The sequence below is a fragment of the Gopherus flavomarginatus genome, chromosome 3 (assembly GCF_025201925.1).
Source record: "Gopherus flavomarginatus isolate rGopFla2 chromosome 3, rGopFla2.mat.asm, whole genome shotgun sequence".
NCBI lineage: Eukaryota > Metazoa > Chordata > Testudines > Testudinidae > Gopherus > Gopherus flavomarginatus.
This window is the reverse complement of record NC_066619.1, coordinates 71,760,872-71,785,457: the sequence shown is the minus strand read 5'-3', so window position 1 is coordinate 71,785,457 and position 24,586 is coordinate 71,760,872. Positions and strand designations below refer to the sequence as shown.

At 38.1% G+C, this 24,586-nt stretch overlaps 1 protein-coding gene across 5 annotated transcripts in view; it reads left to right on the top strand.

The window, feature by feature from the left end:
- The window catches only part of EPB41L4A (erythrocyte membrane protein band 4.1 like 4A), a 207,696-nt gene that overhangs the window by 96,842 nt on the left and 86,268 nt on the right, over positions 1-24,586 (top strand). For all 5 annotated transcript variants that reach the window (XM_050945784.1, XM_050945783.1, XM_050945781.1 and 2 more), the window contains 5 exons: positions 5,393-5,497; positions 13,685-13,736; positions 15,256-15,334; positions 20,764-20,861; positions 23,814-23,934. In XM_050945784.1, the coding sequence (XP_050801741.1) occupies positions 5,393-5,497; positions 13,685-13,736; positions 15,256-15,334; positions 20,764-20,861; positions 23,814-23,934 (455 nt within the window). The remainder of the gene's footprint in view (positions 1-5,392; positions 5,498-13,684; positions 13,737-15,255; positions 15,335-20,763; positions 20,862-23,813; positions 23,935-24,586) is intronic.

The following is a 24,586-nucleotide window of genomic DNA, read 5'->3' as shown; positions in this document are numbered from 1 at the left end:
TGGGAGGCGGGAGAAGTGGAGCAGCAACCGTGCGTTCGGGGAGGAACCACCGTAAAAAAAAATGGGGGGAACTGCTTTTTGGTGCCCCCAAATCTTGGCACCCTAGGCAACCGCCTAGTTTGCCTTAATGGTAGCACTGGCCCTGCCTGCTGTACAGCAGCTCTGTACCTTTTATAACTTCAGTACTGAATTTGAACCTTTGCAGTGGTTCAGTTCCAAATTGAATCATTTATAAGATCATCAGAACAGGGTCTGTCTTTTTGTTATGTTTGTACAGTGCCTAGCACAATTGGGTTCTGGTCTACTGCTGGGGTCCCTAAGCAGTAGCACAGTATAAATAAATTGTCATCATCGTCGTCAAACTTTAAACTATCAAGATAATTTTGTCTGGTATGAAAGACAGATAATGAGATAGCATCTACCTCTTCTAGTTGACATCTATACCACTACTTTGAATAAGAACTGACAATATCAGAAAGAAAAGAAGGTAGAATAATTGCTTCTTCAATTTGTTTCCTCGCTGCCTGCAATTTAATCTAATTTTTACGTTTTTCTGTCTGCAATCCTTCTTGAACTTCATTCCGTATTTCAATAGGATTATAGCCACAGAGCCTGATTCTTAATTCACATCAGTTCTACAGCTGTCAACCCCTCCACTTACATAGTGGAGTTACTCCTATTTTACACTGCTGAATGTGACATCTGGATAACTATATTTATGCACTTTATCCAAGACAAAGGCAATAGGATTTAATGTATTTCAATTTAATTCAATAATTTGTCCTTTAAACATTCTTTATACTTCATGATTTTCTGTACACATTGTTATATTGATAGGCCAGTTTTTAATAAGCTGTCCAGAATGGCTAGTCACTGAATTTTACTGTACATCCTGAGAGAGAATATGATTCTACTTACTTGTCTCTAGTAAGTTGATAGATAAGGCGGATAAGGTAATATCTTTGGTTGGTCAACTTCTGTTGGTGTGAGACACAAAGTTTCAAGCTTACACAGAGCTTGAGTTTGTCCCTGTCATAAATAGATAGTTAAGGGTTAATGTCTCTTTTACCTGTAAAGGGTTAAGAAACTCAGTAAACCTGGCTGACACCTGACCAAAGGACCAATAGGGGGACAAGATACTTTCAAATCTTGGTGGAGGGAAGCCTTTGTTTGTGTTCTTTGTTTTGGGGGTTGTTCGCTCTTGGGACTAAGAAGGACCAGACGTCAATCCAGGCTCTCATGTTTCAAAATTGTAAGTAACAGCCAGGCAAGGCGGATTAGTTTTATTTTTGTTTTCTCAACTTGTAAATGTCCCTTTTTTGCTGAGAGGATTTTACCTCTGTTTGCTGTAACTTTGAACCTAAGGCTAGAGGGGGTTCCTCTGGGCTATATGAATCTGATTACCCTGTAAAGTATTTTCCATCCTGATTTTACAGAGATGAATTTTTTATTTTTCTTTCTTTAATTAAAAGCTTTCTTTTTAAGAACCTGATTGGTTTTTCCTTGTTTTAAGATCCAAAGGGATTGGATCTGGACTCACCAGGGATTGGTGGGGGGAAAGGAGGCGCGATGGTTTATTTCTCCTTGTTTTAAGATCCAAGAGGTTTGGATCTGTGTTCACCAGGGAATTGGTGAAATCCCTCAAGGCAACCCAGGGAGGGGAAAGTTTTGAGGGGACAGAGAGTGCTCCAGACACTGGAATTCTGGATGGTGGCAGTGTACCAGATCTAAGCTAATAATTAAGCTTAGAAGTGTCCATGCAGGTCCCCACATCTGTACCCTAAAGTTCAGAGTGGGGAAGGAACCTTGACAGTCCCTTTCACCAACAGAAGTTCCTCCAATCAAAGATATTACCACACCCACCTTGCCTCTCTGATATCCTGGCACTGACACAGCTACAGTTAATTGAGTGGTTATAATTATTCCTTGCGAAGGTATTATCCAAAAAATTTTGCCTTTTTCCTACTGTGCATTTTTCAGAACTGATCTTTATGAAAATCTATCTATCTATCTATCTATCTATCTATCTATCTATCTATCTATCTATCTATCTATCTATCATAAATCAAAATCAGTTTATTTATATTTGTATTTGCTAAATAGTCTGGAAAAAATCAAGCGTATGAGTCATTAGTGAAATGTTTGCTTTTACTAATTGGTATTCTTTAGTTCTAGCATGTGCTTAGTCACCGAAGTCACACGGTATTGTCCCTAGTCCCTGATTGGATGACTAAATGTATAGGAATACTGAACAAAACATGGTCAAACTGAAAAGCCATCTTGAAAATGAATGAATGTATGTTTATGAACACTGTTTCTTCAATATTCTACCAGCTGTACTCAGAAGCAAAGCTGATGAAAGGCAGGCTATTATCAAATTAATCTGCAATTTCAAGTAAGGATGAGATTGAGTATTTTTTTTTTAAACTGATTTTGTTTTTAGTAGTTCCTTTATGTCTCTCAGACTTTTCATTATAAAGAAATATTTGGAATGAAAGCAGAAAGGGCCAGTTCCTGAGGTCCAGTTATAATTTGGTCATTGGCTTCAAAGATTTCAGACCTGAAGGCTTGATTGTGTGTGTTGTTTAGTGTTTGCATTTTAAATAGTTCTGCAAGGAACTGTTTTTTGTGCACAAGTAGGAGAAGAATGGTGTACTTGCCATGGATCAGTATCATTTAGGGAAAATGTTTAGGTAGAACAGGTGACTAAAACCCCGTTTTCACTAATTTGTCATATTTTCCTGGATGTATTTTATTGGGGCTGTCAATTAATCGCAGTTAACTCACGCAATTAACTCAAAAAAAAAAAGTAATCAAGATTACAAAAATTAATTGTGATTAATTGCAGTTTTGATTGCACTGTTAAATAATAGAATACCTATTGAAATGTATTAAATATTTTTGGAAGTTTTTCTACATTTTCAAATATACTGATTTAAATTACAACATAGAATACAAAGTGTCCAGTGCTCACTTTATATTATTGTTTATATTACAAATATTTGCACTGTAAAAATGATAAACGAAAGGAATAGTATTCACCTCATACAAGTACTGTAATGCAATCTCTTTATCGTGAAAGTGCAATTTACAAATGTAGATTTTTTTTACATAGCTGCACTCAAAAACAAAACAATGTAAAACTTTAGAGCCTACAAGTCCACTCAATCCTACTTCTTATTCAGCCAATCACTAAGACAAACAAGTTTGTTTACATTTAGAAGAGATAATGCTGTCCACTTCTTATTTACAATGTCACCTGAAAGTGAGAACAGGTATTTGCATGGCACTTTTGTAGCCGGTATTGCAAGGTATTTATGTGCCAGATATACTAAACATTCATATTCCCCTTCATGCTTCAGCCATCGTTCCAGAGGACATGCTTCCATGCTGATGACACTTGTTAAAAAAAAATGCGTTAATTACATTTTGAGTGAACTCCTTGGGAGAGAATTGTATGTCTCCTACTCTGTTTTACTCACATTCTGCCATATATTTCGTGTTACAGCAATCTCAGATGATGACCCAGCACATGTTCGTTTTAAGAACTCTTTCACACAGATTTGACAAAACGCAAAGAAGGTAGCAATGTAAGATTTCTAAAGATAGCTACCACACTCATCCCAAGGTTTAAGAATCTAAATGCCTTCCAAAATCTGAGAGGGATGAGGTGTGGAGCATGCTTTCAGAAGTTTTAAAAGAGCAACACTCTGTTGTGGAAACTACAGAACCCAAGCCACCAAAAAAGAAAATCAACCTTCTGCTGGTGGCATCAGACTCAGGTGATGAAAGTGAACATGCGTCGGTCTGCACTGCTTTGGATCGTTATTGAGCAGAACCCGTCAACAGCATGGACGCATGCCCTCTGGAACGGTGGTTGAAGATGAAGGGACATATGAATCTTTAGCACATCTGGCATGTAATTATCTTACAACGCTGGCTACAACAGTGCCATACAAACACCTGTTCTCACTTTTAGGTGACCCTGTAAACAAGAAGCAGACAGCATTATCTCCTGCAATTGTAAACAAACTTGTTTGTCTGAGTGCCTGGCTGACCAAGAAGTAGGACTGAGTGGACTTGTAGGCTCTAAAATTTGACATGGTTTTATTTTTGAATGTAGGGGGTTTTTTTTGTACATAATTCTACATTTGTAAGGTCAACTTTCATGATGAAGAGATTTCATTACAGTACTTGTATGAAGTGAATTGAAAAATACTATATCTTTTGTTTTTTACAGCAGAAATATTTGTAATAAAAATAAATATAAAGTGAACACTGTACACTTTGTATTCTGTGTTGTAATTGAAATCAATATATTTGAAAATGTAGAAAACATCCACAAATATTTAAATAAATGGTATTAAATTATTGTTTAACAATTCGATTAATCACGATTAATTTTTTAAATCGATTGACAGCCCTCATTTTATTAAACCTGGTAATGTAGAAATAACAAATATATACAGTCAGTTCTTTTAATAGTTTTAGCATTGTCTCATCTTATCCTAGAAATGTCCCCTCCTGTCTCCCAGATCCAAATTTCCTAATTCAAAACCAAACCCCACCATATTTCAAAAGAGAGAGAATCTCATTTAGCTAGCCTTTCTGGACAGATTGCTGCTGATGTTGCACATCTGACCAATCAGTAATTCGAGATCTTCCGCACTAAGTATGAGACAGCGGGTAAATAAAAGGCCTTTAAATATCAATGAGCATCTACCACGCCAACACCACAACAATGAAGCAGCAATTTGAGCCACATCCTAATATTGTGTTTAAATATTAGTGTACACCTTAAATGATGCAACAACACACCAGAACACAATGGGGTTATTTGGATTCAGAACGTTGGATCGGGCCTATCTCTACTTTTAAAAATATTTTTAAATAAATGGAATAAAAAGAAGCCTTCTTCACACAGAATAATAGAGCACCTTATGGTTCATAATTTTCACATTAAGGGCAACATTTTCTTTAGATATGCAGTGGCAGAGCTTGACTGAGAGATCCACGCTTGAAGGGAGCACAAGATCTTAGAACTGAAATCTGTCATGTGGATCAGAGAACAGATTTCTTCCATGAATACAGATGTCTAAGAAAACTCATAGGTTTATTAACATACATAAACATAGTTTAGGAAGCATGATTATAACAATTACCAAATGTTCAATATTGTCTACAAAATAATTGATTAAATGTATGTAAGAAGTAATTGAAATTTTTTCTAGTTGTAGCTGAGGCTTTGGTTGAAGGCAGCTTGAATTGTTTCTAATCAATAAAACAGCCACCTCTTTTAGATGAGGCTAACTGAATGCATGAGTACCACTGTGCATAGCTGACAAAGACAGAACACTTTTGTGAAAAGAACTCTGTAAATTCTTTCCCACAGAAGTCAACGAAAGGGTCGGTTGTCCTGGGCTACGTATTCCGTCACTTAAACCTCGTGGAGATAGATTACTTTGGACTGCGTTACTGTGACAGAAGTCATCAGACGGTGAGTAAAAGACACAGCAGATTGGATTTCCCAGTTGTAAATTTTACCTTGTTGGTGACTTTTCTCAATGGTGCGCTTGGCTGTCATACCTTCAATATCTCATGAAAGAATAAGATTTCCAGTAGCAGTTTCTTTAATTTGCCTGTTGAGAGGACCTATTTTTGTGTTCTGTAGAAAGGGCCTTTTTCTGTTCTCACTGAAGTTAGCGGAATTTTAGCTGTTGACTTAAATGGGAACAGAAATGTGACAACAGAAAATAAGATTAAAAAAGGTGTTGCAAATGATCAGTAATAAAATGCTGTATATAAAAAGTACTATTTGAATTCTTCCTGTTAAACTAAACAAACAAGTGCTTAGCCCATGATATTTCCCTGAATCGGAATTTTGTTTGGAAGAGAACCTGTTGTGACTAATTCCTGGATTGGCTAGAGTTGGGGGGAACGTTGTGGGGTGGGGACAATAGTAGCAGTGTTTGCAGGCATGGCACAAGTTGTTTAATTCAGGGCCACTTCCAGGATCACTGTTTTAGAGTGATGTTACTTATTTGGAGGAGGCTTTTGGCTGCCAGGATATATTGAATTGTAGCTGCTTATACCCTGAGAAGAAGGGTGTATGATAATGACCTCTGGACTCCACATGAACTGACTCTTTTTTGAGGTGGATGGGGGTGATCTTTTTGATAAGTGTTCTACATACACAGAGTAGAGACAGCCCTTCCCCCAAAGAGCTTACAATCTGAATAGATCAGTCAAGAGAAAGCCTTTGCATTATCTTCATTTTACAAAGAGATTAAGGCCTGGCCTACATTTAAAAGTTTTGCCAGAATAACTGCATTGATGAGGAGTGTGAAAAAATCATACCCCTAAATGACATAGTCATGCCAGCCAAAGCCCTGGTGTAGATGCAGTTATACTGGCAAAAAAAAAAGTAATTTTGACAGTATAGCTTATTTCATTCGGGGAACTGGTATAAATTATACCAACAACAGTAACTTTTTGCCAGTATGAGCGGCATTGCTGGTAGAAGGGAGTTATTCTAGTATAGACGAGGCATAAGCTGCTTGTCCTAAGTGACAGAGTCTGTAACAGGGCCAGGAGTTGAACCCAAGTGTCATGAGTCCTAGCTGAGCACCTTAATAAGAAGACCAGCCTTTCTCTCTAGTTAATGACTAGCTAGTTAATTTAGAATTTTAAAAATGCAGGTAACCTCAGCTGTTTCAGGGACAGGGGAAATCTCTGTTAAATGAATAATTGCAGAACCCCATCAGCCCTCCTCAAAACAATCAGGGCAGATTTTTCTCTCTCACACTAGTGTAAATGAGGAGGAACTCCAGTGAGCTCATTACGGTTACACCTGTATAAAACCTGTGTAGGTGGTTTTTGCCAGTTTGTGATTCATAGTGAAATGCTGTTCAGTGAATGGCCAATATAAAGGAAAAACTCCATGAAGTAAATGAGACCTTGCATAAAACAGTAAATGAAAAAATTCTAATTTTTCACTGACCTGTTAAAGGTATAACACTAGGGACAGGCATGGGAGTGTTGGGGGTGATTAGTTCTGCACTGCCATGCAAGAGACCTACATTTGAGTCTTCTAGTGTCTCATTTTTAGAGCCCCAGATGTCAAATGGATCTATTTGCTAATTTATTTGAAAACTCTACTTAATGGGAAACACTTCAAAATAAATATCTGATAGAAAAATGTGTGCCTCTTGTTAACACATTACTATAGAAAGGAATATTCTGATGGGGTTTTAGAGTATTCTTTAATTAACAGTTTAATGAGCAAAATAGTTCAGATGAAATAAGATCACACACACACACACACACACACACACACACACACACACTTTAAAACATGCAACAAAATCACTTTTTCTTAAAACTTGAAACATATCTTTTTACTGAGGTTTGAAAAGGTATGTTTAACGATTTCCTCCCATTATTTTTTATTTTTACATATATAAAAATAAACAAACAAACAAAAACACCGCCCCCCACCAACTCTGTTAAAATAATATTATTTAATTTGCAAAGTCAAGCACTTGAAAATTAGGAAATGCCACCATTATGGTTACCCATGCAGCCTTTAAACTGCCACCTTGTGTATCCATCCTATGAACTGAGTAAGACAGACATCCAGTGGAAAAAGTAGCATGCTGTCATGTAATTGAAGACTGTATCATAATGCAAACACACAAGAGAGCTGAACTAAGGATGCGCAGACAACTGTAAATCTGGCATTCCCTAAATTTCAAATGCTTGATTCTTTCCAGCAATGAAGGATCATAAGTCATCAGGAGGGGACCACTGGAGCAGCATGATGATGAAAGCCATTCTTGGAGCATTTATGGGGAACCACCAGGTTTTAGAAGCTTTAGGGGCTAGCAGCTCAAACCCGATGAGTCATGGTACACTGAATTAACCACAACTGAGGGCAAGTCTACACTACAGTGCTACATCGGCACAGCTGCACTACGTCTGGTGAAGACGCGCTATGCTGAAGGGAGAGCACTCTTCTGTCAGCATAATTACTCCACCTCCATGAGAGGCGGAAACTATGTTGGCAACAGAGCGTCTCCCACCAACGTAGCACCGGTGTGGACAGTGCTTAAATTGAGGTAACTTGCAATACTCTGGGGGATGTATTTTTCACACTGCTGAGTGACATAAGTTATATCAACTTAAGCAATAGTGTAGACCAGGCTTGAAAAAGAAGGCTATGCTGGTTAAAGAACTAGCTTGTCTTAGAAGAAGGTGAAAGCAGCTTTAAAAAACAACAACTCAATATGACACAAATGGAGAAATGGGAAGTTGATAGAAATGAATATAAAATAGAAGCTAGGAATGGTAGAAAATTGACAAGGGAAGCAAAAGGACACTAGGTGAACTCTATATCCAGAAGAGTTACAAATAATATGTATTTTTATATCTACCAGGAACAAAAGGCACACTGTCAGTGGTATTGGTCCACTGCCAAATGAAAATGGTAGAAGCATCAATAATAATGCAGAAAAGGCAGAATTGATCAGTAAATATTGCTGTTTTGTACTTGGGGAAAAAGGCAGATGTCTTATTTATAGCATATGTTGATGATGAAATGCTCTTCATTGCAACAATAACTAAGGAAGATGTTAAACAGTAGCTGTTTAAGTTAGACATTTTTAAAATCAGCAGGTCCAGATAACTTGCATTCAAGAGCTTTAAAAGAGCAAGGATCTTTCTGGACCTTTAATGTTAATGTTTAATAAGTCTTGTAACACTGGGGAAGTTACTAGGATTGTCAATTATCCAGGAGTTTCCAAGAATTAAACATTAATCTTTAATTAAAGATATGTCATGTGATGAAACCTCCAGGAATACGTCCAGCCAAATTTGGCAACCCTAGAAGTTCCAGAGGGCTGGAAGTTGCTAATATTTGCTAATACATAATAAGGGTAAAGTGGATGATCCAGGTAATAGTAGACCTGTTAGCCTGACATGAGCAAAGTAAGGCTGATATGGGTCTTGATTAATAAAAATATTAAAGGAGAATAATATAATTAGTGCCAATCAGCACTGGTTTATGGATAATAGATCTTGTCAAACTACTTAATATCCTGTTGGATTGATAGAAGTAATAGTGTCTAATAGATTTCTGTAAGACATATAACATGGTACCACATGACATTTTGATTAAGAAACTAAAATGATACACGATTAGAAGGGCACACATTAAATGGCTTAAAAATTAGCTAACTGATAGGTCTCAAAATGTATTTGTAAATGGAGAATCCTCAGCAAGCAGATGTGTTTCTAGTGTCGCCCTGCAGGAATTGGCTCTTGGGCCTATGCCATTTAATATTTTTATCAAGGACCTGGAAGATGATATAAAATCATTACTGATAAAATTTGCAGATGACACAAAAATTAGGAGAATGGTAAAATGTGTTAGAGAAGTGTTCTCTTCATTAGAATGGTCTGAAATGCTTGATAAACTGGGTGCAAGCTAATAATGTGAATTGCATACAGCCAAATATAAAGTCATACATTTAGGAACAAAGAATGTAGGCCATATTTACTGGATGGGGAACTCTTATCCTGGGAAGCAGTGACTCTGAAAAGTATTTTTGAGGGGCATATCATGGTGGATTATCTGATGAATATGAGCTCCTGGAGTCATACGGTGACCAGAAGGGCTAATGCAATCCTTGGATGTTTATATTGGGGAATATTGAGTCGGAGAAGGGAGGTTTTACTACCTCTGTATTTGGCACTGGTGCCACTGCTCCTGGAATGCTGTAGCGAGTTCTGGTGTCCGCACTTCAAATGTGAAACTCCAAGAGCTCAATCTATGTAGTTTATTAAAGAGAAAGTTAAAAAATGATTTGATCACAGTCTATAAATAACTACATGGAGAACAGAAATTCAGTAATAAAGGGCTCTTCAATTCAGCAAACTAAGGTATAACTTGAGCCAATTGCTGAAAGTTGAAGCTAGACAAATTTAGACTAGAACTAAGTGCAGTTTTTATCAATGAGTGTAATTAACCATTGGAACAATTTATAAAGGATTCTGCTGGAGTCTCCATCACTGGACATTTTAAAATAAGATTGGATTATGTTTCTAAAAGATATGCTCTGGTTCAATCACAGTTATGGGACATGAAGCAGGATTTATTCAGGAAAGCCTGAGGCTTGTGTTATGCAGCAAGTTAGACGAGATGATTGCAGTGGTCCCTTCTGGCTTTAAAAGCTCTGAATCTCTGAATTAGAACAAAAATTTATGTGCTATAGCATTGCAGTGACCCCATGTGAGACAAAGATTACAATTTCATAGTAATCTGAGCTGCATGACTAGAGCACCAGATGCCTTGTGGACTGGCAGGGGACAAGTCTACCGATTCCAGTCACTTCATTGATTGACACCACAACAAATGAAAAAATTTCAACCTAGTTAATGTTTTGTTTGAAACAGGTTCTGAACGTTTGACCAAGATTTGACCCTACACAGAAACCTGGCATTAAACTTTGCATGTGTTTAACCTGGAATAGCTTAAATATACATAATGGAGCCACATTTTAAAATCCAAGTTAAGAATCAGTAGCATATGCTTCAACCCTTCAGTGGTTCAGAAGAAGGTATCGGGGTTTGTTTTTTTGAAGCTGAGAATATTAGCAGTCCTGTATTTAGGCTTGATCTGCACTTAAAAGTTAGGTTGACATAGCTATGTGGGCCTGGGGCATGAAAAATCCACACCCTTGAGTGACGCAGCTATGTCAAAGGAGGAATGCTTCCGTCAACCTACCTGAGGTGATGTTTCCACAGGTCTTTGCCAGCATAGCTACAGCACAGGAGCTATGCCAATATAGTTCCTGTTGTGTAGAATGACCTTAGACTTGATGGCCAGTAGGACCTTTGTAACCAGCTATGAATGGGTTTTGGTGTTTGGTGACTGAAGCCTAAATGATTTGACAATTTGACATATTGTTTATAACTACATATGGATTCAGATGAAATCTGGATCTGAATACACCCAGACGTTATGGCTGTTCATAATTGAAAGCCCAGATCAGAATTTAAATTTTATGCTAATTATCTCTGTACCCAATACCCAGCAGCATTCAGTGGGAGTCTGTCCATTTTATTTAGTTGCTTTATCTTTTTTGAAAATCTGGCGCATTGTGGTGCAAATTCCTCCATCATTTACACCCAAGTGACCCCCGCATTTTTGTTTTTTAATTTTACTGTTCCTGAGTCCAATCCTGAAAATTCTTACTCATCATAGTATTACCACTGGTGTTAGTGAGGAGACTTGGATGAGTAACCGTACTTAGGTCACGATCAGGCCCTCTCTGTGCCTCTTATTTAACTCTGACCCTATTCTCAGATCCTTACATTGATGCTCTAACTCCATGAAAGCAAAACATCTTGCAGGATGTATAGTTGTTGTGGATGTGTGTGAGAGGGAGACTGAGGGGGTCACTGGGTTTGGGTCACTGGCTGCCCTGCTCCCAACAGACCAGATGGAGCCTGTCCTGGCCAATTCCAGAAAGAGGGAGGGCCCAGACAGGGGTGCGGCTACCACAGGAAAATAGGGCCCATCTTAGGGGGCCAAGCTCTTCCACCACAGGGAGCCACTGTGTGACACAGCCACTATGCTGCTGGTGCTGAACCCGCACCCAAGGAAGAGTCAGGGACAGTGGAGTAGAGATGTGAAGTTGGGATGTCTGGGATGGGAAGGGGGTGTCGGGGTGGGTGCTCTGCCTGGGGAGCAGGGCAGAGGGGGGAAGTGGTGGTGGATTCTCTGCCTGGGAAGCAGGGTGAGTCAGGGGCAACGGGGTGAGGTCAGGGTATCAGGAATAGGAAAGGGAGTCAGGGTGGGTGCTCTGCATGGGGAGCGAGGGGAGCTACTGGGGGAGGGGCAGTTGGCTCCAGGCTGGGAAGGGAGGTCCGAGCAGTTTGTGTCTCACTCGCCAGGGGTAGCTGCTCCTGGCTCTGACTTGATCATGCTGCTTCCTATCTGCTCCCAGCCTGATCTCAGGTGCCACGGTGGCTGTTCCAGCCTCTCCAGATCCTGCTCTCACCTCTACCCCCAGAAGCTGCAGAGCCCGAATCTCCAGTACGGCCATCACAGCACCTGCCCCAGAGGTAGAAGAAGTTGTGACTGGCACTGCTGGTGATATGCACAATATATGGAAGATTGCTGCAAGGCCGCATGTGTATGCGGTTTATAGAAATTGTTAGTGAGAAGTAAAGGGCCAAAACATGTTTCTCCATTCAGTGCCTTTGAATAAGGTAGAGGTGAGGTAGCCATAAAGTATTAAGGGGTCACATCCCCCGATGCATCCTTGTAATTCCAGCACTGCCAGTGACTTATTCCCCTCTGGGATCACTACCTGGCGCAGGAACTCCTCCAACTCTTGGGGTGGGAGAATAGAACAAATGAGCCAGGCCTGGGCAAGTCTCTTGTGCCTCTCTTGACTCATCACAAGGACTCAGCAGCCCATCACGCCCTCGAGGATAACAGCCTTTGCATGCTACTAATGAACATGGTTTTATAGCACAAGTGATAGCAATCTATTCTGCAATGGTGAAGGTTCCTGTTGTTGGCCCATAGCAAGGGAGCTGTTATACCAAATGTAACCAAATTTATTTATACCCTTTTCCTTAAAAATAAAACAAACAAAAAACAATGCCACACCATCTAGGAGCTCCAATAGGATGTTTGAACAAATTTATCAAGTGATTTGTTTGTTTTTCTTCCCTCTCACTGTAAACTTAAAAAGGTTTCTATTTTTGGAGGGTTACTGAGGTATAGCCACTGCAAGATTTATTTTGTTTAACAAGTTTTATCATAGTGTCAGATGTGTTATCCGTATTCTCCTGAAGCTATCAGTTTTAACTGAATAGGGTTGATATGAGCTTGTTTACATAGTTCTGTAATCTGCACCAGTTGGGGTGTAAATTTGAATGCACACCAGTGTTTTGTGCAATAACTGGCCTATGTGGACGTTGCAGGCGTGCACTAAAAGTTCCCTAGTGTTTGTTACTGTAATCCTATTTCAAACAGTACTACATGAACATGCACGTGGGCCACTAAGTGCAACACGCTGGTGTTTATTAGAGTTTCCATCCCAGCTGGTGTGGACTAAAGCACCAGGTGGGACAAGCCCTGTGAGCAATAGGAGTCAAGCTCAGGACTGCCAGCTTTAGCTGAGATTCCTAGTTAGCATCTGTAATAAAGTACAGCTGATTGAATGGATGTAGTGGCTGTTGTAAATCTGAGTGTAAGGCAGTATTCAACAGCTACTGCTGAATGTGAAAGTGACCGTGTCATTCCTCTACTATGACACCTTCCTCGGAGAAGATGTGTAGGAACACACTTGTCAAGACAATATTTTTCTCTACTCTGGGTTATAGTTTTTCATTTGCAGATTGCAGACTGCAATACTTCAGATTTTTATAGTAATACGTATAACCACCGCCGTATAATTACTCAGGCTTCTGTGTTTTACCAATATAGAAGAAAAAGTCAATTTCCTTTGGATTGGGCCCTAAATTCATTGTGCCCAATAGTTAACATAATTGTTTGTAATTCACACATACTGAATTTGGGGAAAAACAGTAATATATAAATGTATAAATTGAAGTTAACCATTAATAGCTTGCCATGGTAAATGACTAATTTCCATATCTATTCTCACAGTACTGGCTGGATCCTGCAAAGACCCTTGCAGAACATAAGGAATTGATAAACAGTATGTATTTCACTTGAACCTCATAAACAGTTACTTGAAAATGAAGAGACAGAGGACACCATACGTGCAGAGTAGTGGGTCTTGATTTCTGAGGCATGACAGATTCATAGTTTCCTGAGCTATAATAAGTATTACAGTTAATAGCCATGTCAAAATTACATACATTGATTAAATGTAATTTCTTTCTCTTAAGGATGTTTCTGTGATTAATCTTTGCTTAGAATAAAAGAAGCACTGGTATATGGTATAGTTCTTATTTGTATAATTTAGAATTGTACTGGCTTTGATTTCTCTGTCTTGCTAAGTGACATGAATGATATTTTCCTTCTACAAGTGGAAAAAATATTGCCTCTTAGGTCCATATTCAAAAATTTGCCTAGTTTTTTTTATGAATTATATATTGGTGTCATGCTTTAGATATCAAAGACAAATATCTCATACTTTAAAATATTACTTAATAAGCTTAATAATATTACTTTAATAGAAAATTGGAAACATTTTGTAAAAATATTAATAATGAATATAGTAAAATCCCAAATAATACAGCCAGTTTTTTAAAAGCATCTCCCAGTGACTTATGGATGCTAGCTACTTTTGGAAATCTGGCATTTTATGTGCAGGATTTCAGATTACAATGATATTCGTATTTTAAAACAAAATATTTGACGAGCAACAATTTTGTGTATCGACCACGGTCTGCATTCAGGATTTGCTTGCAACAGATAATATCATCATAACTACCTAGCACAGAATTCCCTGCAGAGTTTTAAATTGTCATCTGCGAGACAGGAAAGTCTTATAGCTGCTCTAGGGAAAATACAGATATCTGAACTCTGGGCTTGGCAGAAGAAGCTGCTTTTCAATTTGTTTTGTACAAAAATGAAATACACTTGTATTTCATGGGCCCTGTGAGGTCAGTAGGACTATACATGGTAGTAAACTCGATTACTGGTGGCAGGTATTTGCTGTATTGAGCACGACTCTGCAGGTTGTTACTACCATGTGTATCTTTAATATCACACATAGTTCTACTGAAGTCACTTGGATCAATGGGAGATTGGCTGAAGTTGGTGGAAGTGTGTGCATGGGAATAAATATGATCATAACAGGAATTGTAGGATTGAGTTACTGGATTTTATTGGAGAGCTAAAACTTTTAAAAAAATTACAAAATTCCAAAACATTTACTAGGTATATAAGGCATAATTATACTTTCAGTTGTTAATTATTATGGGGAATGTTCACATTGGACACGGTGTTGTACTCACAAACAAATATAAGAAACAATAACCAAAAAAACCAAAAACATCCTGTTCCAATAAAGCTTTTCTACTCTGTAAAGGGAAAAGAGTCCATTAGGAACTTCTCTCTGATATGAAGTGATGGTGATATGGGGAGTGAGTGGCAGTGGGCTGTGTAAGCCCCTTGGATAAATAGGCAGCTTAGTAGCTCATCTATTATGAAAGATTTTATTTTATAAATCTGGACTACAAAAGTTAATTGTTCTCTCTTTCCCTTAGCTGGGCCACCATATACTCTATATTTTGGTGTTAAATTCTATGCAGAAGATCCATGCAAACTTAAGGAAGAAATAACCAGGTATAGTACTGCATATAGTTTAAATATTGGTGATATGCATATGATGTGCTGATCTGAAATCATAATTAATAAAATTAAGATTGTAATCACATATATGCAGGTGCACACAGCTGCTCTGTTTTGTTTGTTTTTGCCAACATGCCTGTGTCTGTAAGAAAACTAAGACAAAGTTTGCATTGTTCAGTAAAAACCTGTTTGGAAGATCAGATTGAACCTGTGCTATATGATACATGGGCAGGTGTCAGGGTTTCGTATGGATTGTTGGGAATTTTTCTTTTTTAAGCATGTATTGTCACATTTGGATTTATACATGTCCTGTGATGGATATGCTTCTAGAGAGAGGTTTTAGATTACCTCTCCTCAGTTTGTGTATCCAAATACGACTGTGGGGAATACCTGCTTTCCTTTTAATTGGCCATGGTTTACATTCCAGAACTATTTTTAAATAAGTGTTTCTCCCGGTCTCTTGAAAAATATGCAAAAGATGTGGAAAAGCAAAATAATGTTTATGATTCGTTTAAATAATAGTTCGCCCCCAACAATATAGAAGTACACTTGCATAAGCGCACGTGCACGCGCGCGCGCACACACACACACAAGCATATCTATTGTGTTTTATGTATAAAAGATCTCTGGCAGTTCATTTCAGATTCACAAAGAAATTAGATATTCAGGTGACATATTTAGGCAGATGTAGCATTATTACTGCTGACTGGCAGTAATAAATATGTGGAAATGTTCCTCTCTTGCTGTCCACATTTATGCTCAAGTGAAACATGACATGCCAAACTTTATTACCATAGACACGTAAATTTTCATTTCCTAACCCAAGGTGGTTTAATGGTGATAAAATAAGCAAAAATATTTTTCCTGTACTACTATGATAAGAATTTTTTTTACCATATTGGCATTAGTTTTTCCTCATAGTGACAAAACCTCCCAGTTTGACAAGATTTATATTGAACTAGGAAAAACGAATACTACTATGTATCAGAGGGATAGCCGTGTTAGTCTGGATCTGTAAAAGCAGCAAAGAATCCTGTGGCACCTTATAGACTAACAGACATTTTGGAGCATAAGCTTTCGTGGGTGAATACCCACTTTGTCAGATGCATCTGACGAAGTGGGTATTCACCCACAAAAGCTCATGCTCCGAATACTACTATAACTCTGTACAGTGAAAAAGCACGCATTAGTCTTAGTGTAATGCCCCATCTGCCCCGAAAGTTTGATATAGTTTTCCTGTACTTTTCCAGAACCACTTTCAACCCTGCTCACAGGGGAAAAAAGATGGCCCTGGGAAGAGAACTCCGACAACAGAACCTGCTGTGATTACTACTCTGGAGGCAGGTTGGATTCATATCTGTGAAATGACAGTTAAGAGCTAAATTTAAAAAAAAATGCATTAATTTTGCTTATAACAAGATCAGTTAATGATTTGCACTGCTTATTAGGTGCATAAATCTATGCCAAAAGCATTTTGGCAAACACAGTGCATTTTTAGTGAGTCTCTGTGTGTGTGTGTGCAATATATTTGCTCACACAAAACTTGGGCTTTTTAAAACTAGATGGGGAGGGGGCATAGGAAAATACTAAGCTTATAATTGCAGTCTTCAATAAAACATATCTAAGAATCTGCATGATCAAATGCCATCAAACTATTTAAGCCTTTATCTCTTTGGGCTCTTACCATAAACCCGGTAGGAAATAGACACATTTTCAGAAAGAATACTTATGCTAGAATCACTGCCTTCTACATAGAATGGATTAAAGCAGTTTTCTTTTATTTTTGTGATAATTTTAGGTATGTGATTCCAATGTTTTGCCACGGTTATCTGTATTTATTTGTGGAGTATAGGTCACTGACTTTTCTTTTTTTATGTAAAGTTATATGGAGCCTACTGTTATTTGATGTTAATACTTCTGTCACATTATATAATTTCTATTTTTGAATAGTAAAAATGTATCAAATTTATAATCTCTTTACACCAGAAATTGATGTATTCTGTAGACAAAAATAAATGCTGACTGGTTATCAATATCTCCTGGGTGTGTTTGCTCAAGCAATGTTTAGACACCATTATCGATGCAATTTGGCAGAGTGTATGGCAAGCACTCGAGGTACAAGTTTGGACTAGAGGCCTGATCCTAAAAGGAGCTAAGTATCGCCATCATTCACTGACTTCAATAGGAGTTAGAAGCATCATCACCTCACAGGAGGCAGAACTGATGCTTCTGACTGCAAAATGTGGAGTTTTGGTTTTATTTTGTTTTTTTTAAAAGCTATTTCTTCCTCAAATCCACAGTGAAAATACACACATAAGGACAGTTAAGTAAGGCCCCCAGTTTTGCATTTTGTGCTCAAATCAGCATTTTTGTGCCTGAAATGGTGGTTTAGATGTATATATACTGATTTGACAGCTTTTGATTTGAATGTTTATGCCCATTTTGTATTAATTTATTATCTAAATAATTATTCCAAATGTATTATTTTCCCATCCACATTAACTTTACATCTTAGCAAAAGAATTGGTATTTATTTCCCACCTACTTTAGAGTATTTAGTTCTAAGTTCCCTTTCATGTAGAATTTGATTTCTAGTTTTAAATAACTTTTCTCTGATAATTTGTCCCATATATTGTCAGATCTATTCCCACAGTCTATCACCTTTGCGCATACTGTCCCTGCATTAAATGGTATCATATGCTTCTGGCAATAACATGCAGTGTTAAATTGTATGTATTTTGTACTGTATATAGAGCCAAGTAGTTAACATTTTAAAGTGACAGATGAAGGCAAATCAATGGAGCCAACATGTACCTAAAAATGGGGGGTAATTAGAATTTTTTTAATAGCAGGTTAAGATGTTTTTGTCTTACTTTAGATTATGCAAACTGTGAGGATAGATATATATGAAGAAAATGTGAGGTGGTTAAAATGACACTTTTCAGAACTCAGCGGAAATCCTGAATCCCTGCACTTCTGTAATTACTAGGGAAATACCAAAGAACTGGTGGAAAATATCCATATCCAGGCAAGCTGTAGACAATGGCTGTGCAGCAGGCTACACATAGTAAGGCCATACTCAGTCTTGTACAACTGCTGGAAATGCTGAAGTGAACTTCATTTCTAATCTGTCAGCCAAGAGAGATGTTGTGAGTTCCACAACACCCTTAAATTTCTTCTCTGTCATCATAATTCATTCAAAGAAGAGTCTGCCTGCTAGTTAGAATTTTAAGGAGTAATAACGAGCGTGCACACTGTGTTTCCTGATACCATTGTAGTGTGCCTTCTCGCTACATAAGGCATTTGGTCCTGGGAAGAAGAGGGGCATAGATAACTGTGCATTTTTCCTCTCCAATAAGAAATAGGGTGCAGATGGCACAATTGTATATCCTGGAATGCCCATGGTGTCTGTGGGGACCATTAGCAAAAGAAGCTTATTTGGGCTGGAAGTATCCCAGATTAAATAGCACTGAAAGGTCCTTGAACACTGACAATTTTTATTTGATCTGAACAAAGTAATGCAGAGATTATTTGCCACATAATCTGCAGTCTGGATTGCCCAAAAACAAAAATATTTCAATAATTTACTATGAACACATAGAAAGTACCAAGTATTTACAAGAGTAATGATGATAATGCAATAATAAATACAAAATAAACTTAATAATAATAATATATAATGCAGTTATTTCGCTCTGTAAAATAAATGAGTTCCTGAGTAAGGGAAGTTCAGTATGTAAGTATGACCAATTTGTGCCCGTATCACAAAAAGGTCTTTTAAAAACTGTTGTTGTAAGAAATCACTGGTATTCTTTCAGTATGATGTGATACATCTGATGTATATCCATTTGGTATAAACAGCATTTAAAAATTTTTCTTTTAAATGTACTAGAGTATCTGAAAAACTGAACTAGATAACTTGTTTTCTTACCTACTATTGCGCTGATCTTCTCTTTTGTTCATATTGTTTCATCAGGAATTCAGTGTTCATGTGCTAAAGAGGGGGTATCAAATACACTCATTTAATTTATACCAGCCTGTGTGAGCAGTTTACCATACATGTTTTTGACGTGTGTAGTTGTGATTAAGGAAGTTGAATGCAATACATTTTGTGAATATGGGGCAATATCAGAGCTTAAAGGGACACAGCTTAAAACGTTGTTAGTTAAAAAATATTTTTAAAAGTCACTACAGTTACTACCCCTGCCCCTGACTCCTCTTGCTAAGTTTGGCGTCAGCTGTGGCTTTATCATGAGCCCTGGGTAAGGGGAAGTGCATTGTGCTGCCCCGGGGCAGATTTGGAAGCAGATTGAGAGTCACAAACTACTCTCCTGGTTTCCTGCAGCTCTGAGGGGGAAGTACTCTGCACTTACAAAGTTACATAGCCCAACTGGCTGGTGCACTGGGAGGCAGAGCCAGGGCCCCACCTCTTCCTGCCCACTTGCAAGTGGAGGAATGAAATATAATGGCCTGATGGTGTCTATTTTTCCTCCCACACTTGCTGGCGGTGGTACGTATAGCCCTGTCAATGCCTTTTGGGGTGGTCTCTTGAGGGGCCTGAGCTTCTCCTGACTGACCCTCCTTTATTTGCTCTCAGTCAGGTAAGTTCTTGGATTCTGACCTTCAGTTAAGCCTGCCAGACCTTCACTTTTTGGGCTTGCTGTCTCTTTCAGTCTCCTGGCTTGTTTCCTGGAGGCAGCCTAGTGCAAAGCTGTCACCACCTTGCTATCCAAGGCCTTAGTGCCTCCCTTTCCTTCTCTACACTCCTCCCTTTACAGCAGGCTCTGTTTCCTTTATTGGTTGCAGCTGTGGATGCCTGCCCCCATGACTGGCGAATTCCTGGGGTTATGATCAAGCTGCTTGCTTGTAAATGGGAGAGACTTTCCTCCTCTCTCTGTCTGTGTTCAGTATGGGGTTTGGAGACCCTGTTACAAGCCCACACAAGTGAGTAAGCTAGTGCCTTATGTCTTGTCTCTCTTGCTCTGCTCCACTAACCAGGTCAAAATTTGTCCCTTGTGTGGGTTCAAATCATATTTTCCTGTTTGATTTTTAAAAAACGTTTTCTCTTTTCCTGCTGCTATCTGAAAATCCCACACAAACTGGGGAACCATCTCTTTCTAGGGAAATGGACTATCACAATTTGTGCTGTCAAATGCACAAAGGAAACAAATTGGAAAACTAGAGGATTTTTTCCTCCTCCAGTCTTTCAGTGATGATAATCGTGATGTTACTTGAACATTAATAGTAAAACAAATGTTGGAGAAGATTCAAACGTGATTTTTGAGTTGATCATGTCACTTTAAGATGAGCTACAGACCTTCCCCACCCCCCATTCAAATAAACCTGAAGGCAGTAAAATGTTACTGAATACACCAGAATCCTTAATATTGAACTAACCACTTCATTTTCTCTCTCTGTTTTAGGTATCAATTTTTTTTGCAGGTGAAGCAAGATGTTTTGCAAGGTCGCATGCCCTGTCCCATCAACATTGCAGCTCAGCTGGGAGCATATGCAATTCAGTGTGAGTTCTTCTGACCAACTGATAACTTTTTTGTTTGTTAATGTTATGATTTATTACAAGTATTGCCACCAAATGGAGACTTTAATCTAAATCTTTGTATGTTAGTTTAAAAAAAAATTAAATTACAGAGACTAATAGGAGAATTATAAATAGGGGACACCAGTACAGTTTCTATAGAACCAGTTACATAAATTTTAAATGAAGATACTATGGGCTCTGTTCTGAAATATCTGACCGTTATTGATGGTTGAGTTACTGAGACTGTCCACAGAGAGAACTTTTTATCAGTGCTTGATAACATTACAAGTCAGGGTATGTCTACAGCCCAATATTATTTATATCATATTTTCTATTTTATCAAACAATGTGTAGATCTGAAGGGCCGGCAGCAGCCTCCAGCCAAATCTGTTGATCATCTAAAATGATGTAGTCCTGTAAAAACCTCATTATGTCAATACTAATACCTGAAGATAATGAAGGGGAGGGATGTGTTTTGACTTGAAGCATGAAGTTTTAATTCTACAGTTCACTTATTGGCATGCACTTGAGAAGCAGATTTCATGAGTGCTAGTATATTCCATGGATTTAATAGAGCAAACATGAACTACTTCACATTAATGGAAAGTTAGTAAGAAGCAAAATTTTGCTCATCTTTGGGCTAAAATCAGATATCCAAATGCAAAATCTGGCAGTCAGGGATATCATGTGGATTTATGAATTTTTCTTGGGAACTATGCATGGAAAACTCATAATTTACAGTTTTCATCTGTGGCAGGTAGTAAGTGAAGATTATCATTAATCCAAGTATGATTCAGTAGCAGCTACCTAACACAAGCTGAAAATATTCTTCCTTTAATTTGTTTTGGAACAACATGTTTGAGAGATCACAACAGAGAAGTAACTTATTGAATGTAAAAGGAGATTAGAGACTTCATGGCATATGACATGTCTCTCAGGAAAGTTAAAGCATGTCACATTCTGAGGGGGTTTTTTCACTGACATTTCCCCAACTATGGAAGGTGATATGACCCAACCCAGAAGGCTGTTTGTGATAGACCATTCACTTCAATGACAGTTGTGCCTTGACTGTGAAATATTGCAATATATATTGGTCAGTATATTGTTTTGCAGCGACTGCATCGGCTTCAAACAGATTAAGAGAAATAGGGACAAGTATATACTCTATTTCCCGGTCATAGGCATAGTGGCTAAACTGTGGGAATCTGCAGCTCTAGTCAAGGATTGTTTATAGGATACTAATCTCAGTGACCAATATTTCTTTCTTTTAAATGCCACAAGGAAACAGCTAGAAAAGTTCATTTTGGATAAGAGAGCTAGAACAGGTACACAATAGTTAAAAAGGGCTAAATTCAGCCCTGGCAGAAACAGGCTTATCTTCCGTTGACTTCATAAGAAGTTATGCCTTCTTACATCAGGGCTGAATTTGACAACAAATATGCAAATAGAGACCGTCATATAATCCATATGTTTGTGTGAAACATTGAATTTAAAAGACAGAAGCACCTGCACAGGAATCCCATCCATAGGCTTGGCAACAGCATAGAGTGCAGTATGCATTCTACATTCGGCAAGCCTTACAGCACACAGAGATACACCTACTCTGTTGTGCAATATTAAAGTGCACAATGAAGCCCAAAGTCATTATTCCTGCTGTTGATTCTGTTTCAAGCATGAGGGCCACTGTTTTATTGTTGGGTTTTTTGGGGGGTGGGGTTGGGGTTGGAGCGGTGGGGAGGGGAATTCCTGTATCTTTGCTGATCAGATCAGTCTCTTGTTTTGGAGGCAAGAAAAACAAAAAAACGACCCATAACGAAAACAAGCTGATATTTTATGGGATTTTTTTCATTATGATTTATGGCACTGACCTCAGGGTGTGTGAAGAGGCATAGCAATGTCCATGGCTTCAGTGGGATTTGGATGGGAACCTCCAATAAGGCTGGGCTTCTGAGGAGCCCTTGCCTCCTTGAGGACCCAATGGTACTGCCTTTACTCATGTTAAGTAGCACTTACTCAAATTATCCTATTAACTTCACTGGGGTTACTCATATAAATGTTATCCAATGTAAATTAGAATTGTAGAATTGAGCCCTGATTAAGATATACATTTAATATACAGCTGTTTGCAAGGATATAAAATATGATTGTGGCTCATCAGACAAATAGTTTGTCACTTTTGCCTTTATATGCAAATTCCAGGGCAGTGCAAAAACAATTGTTTTAAAATGCATAATAATTGATTAAATTTTAAAACAAAGTCTCCATATTTCTTTTAAATACATTATTTTGATTTTTAAAGTGAATTTAGTGTTCAAGAAATGTACTGAAATTAACTGGAGACTGAAGTCTTTTGTTTACCTATAGGTACTTCAGCTTTCTTCTCAAAGGACTACCTCTAAGCTTGACAAGATAGTTATATCTCCATTCTAATTCAGTCCTTGACTTCTCTAGGACTCCCAACCAGGATGCCCATATGAATGTTTGTTTTTATTATATGGGCACAAATCTTCTAAGAACTGGACTCAGAACATCAGTTCATTTCACATGCACCACAAAGTAGCATATTGTAGCAATTATTTCTGACCTAAACTAGATTAACTCCAGTTCTGCAGAGGTGACAAACTGCATACCGTATTTCCTAGCCCTTGAACCTTCCATTCCTCTAAAAAACATGTTACTAATGAAATTGCTCCTCCAATCTTGCATAGATTGGTCTACACTGCTTTGTTAATAAACTAATATAAAGGCAAAACATTGCCATGCATTTTTCCTCTCCAATAAGAAAACAGTTTTATTGTACCTACTGAGTGATGAGCTCATAGAGTTACTTGGGAAAAGGTGAAGTGGCACATGCAGATTGGTTAGATAATACATCTTTTGAGTAATGGGAAAATGTTTGAAACTTGTGACAATTTTTTTTCTTGTGCACCATAGCTGAGCTGGGAGACTATGACCCATATAAGCACACTGCAGGTTATGTGTCAGAATACCGATTTGTTCCAGACCAGAAGGAAGAACTGGAAGATGCAATAGAACGGATACACAAAACTCTGATGTAAGAATTCAGTTTTGTTACTATGCCTGGGAAATCATGTGCTGCAGGTGCTAAGTAGAGGGGAAGAAGGAACTGATATATTGTCACGTATCTTTATCATGCCAGAATGAAGGTCTGCAGAATCTGCCAGTGACATGAAACATCCTTTTATGTCCATCAGAAATCTAAAATAGAGATAATACAGGGGGAGTGGCTATATTAAGAACTTATTAGAAATATAACTAGAATAGATATGGTACTTTAGGTACCTTTAGTTAAAACATTTCTAAAAATACATATAAATGTCCAGATTATCTGAATTTTGCAGTGGAGGGGAATGAAAATAGTATCTTATGGTTAAGGCACTGAACTGGGATCCAAGAAATTTGGATTTAGTTCTCAGCTTTCCCATAGACTTCTTGTGTAATTTTGGGTTAGTCACTTAATCTCTCTGTGCCTCAGTTTCCCCATCGTCTCTCAATATGTGTACATACAGCACTTAATACTATGGGCCCCCTTTTCCTTGCCAAATTGTTAGCTGCTGTAATGGAGCCTCGCATATAACAATCTTCATGGAACATGGAGGAAGGTTGCAGTAGGGAAGAGTTTGGAGAAGGCACAGGAACTTAGTCTGTGTACACAAGAGTTGAATGCTAAGTAGTTCTCTTAATAA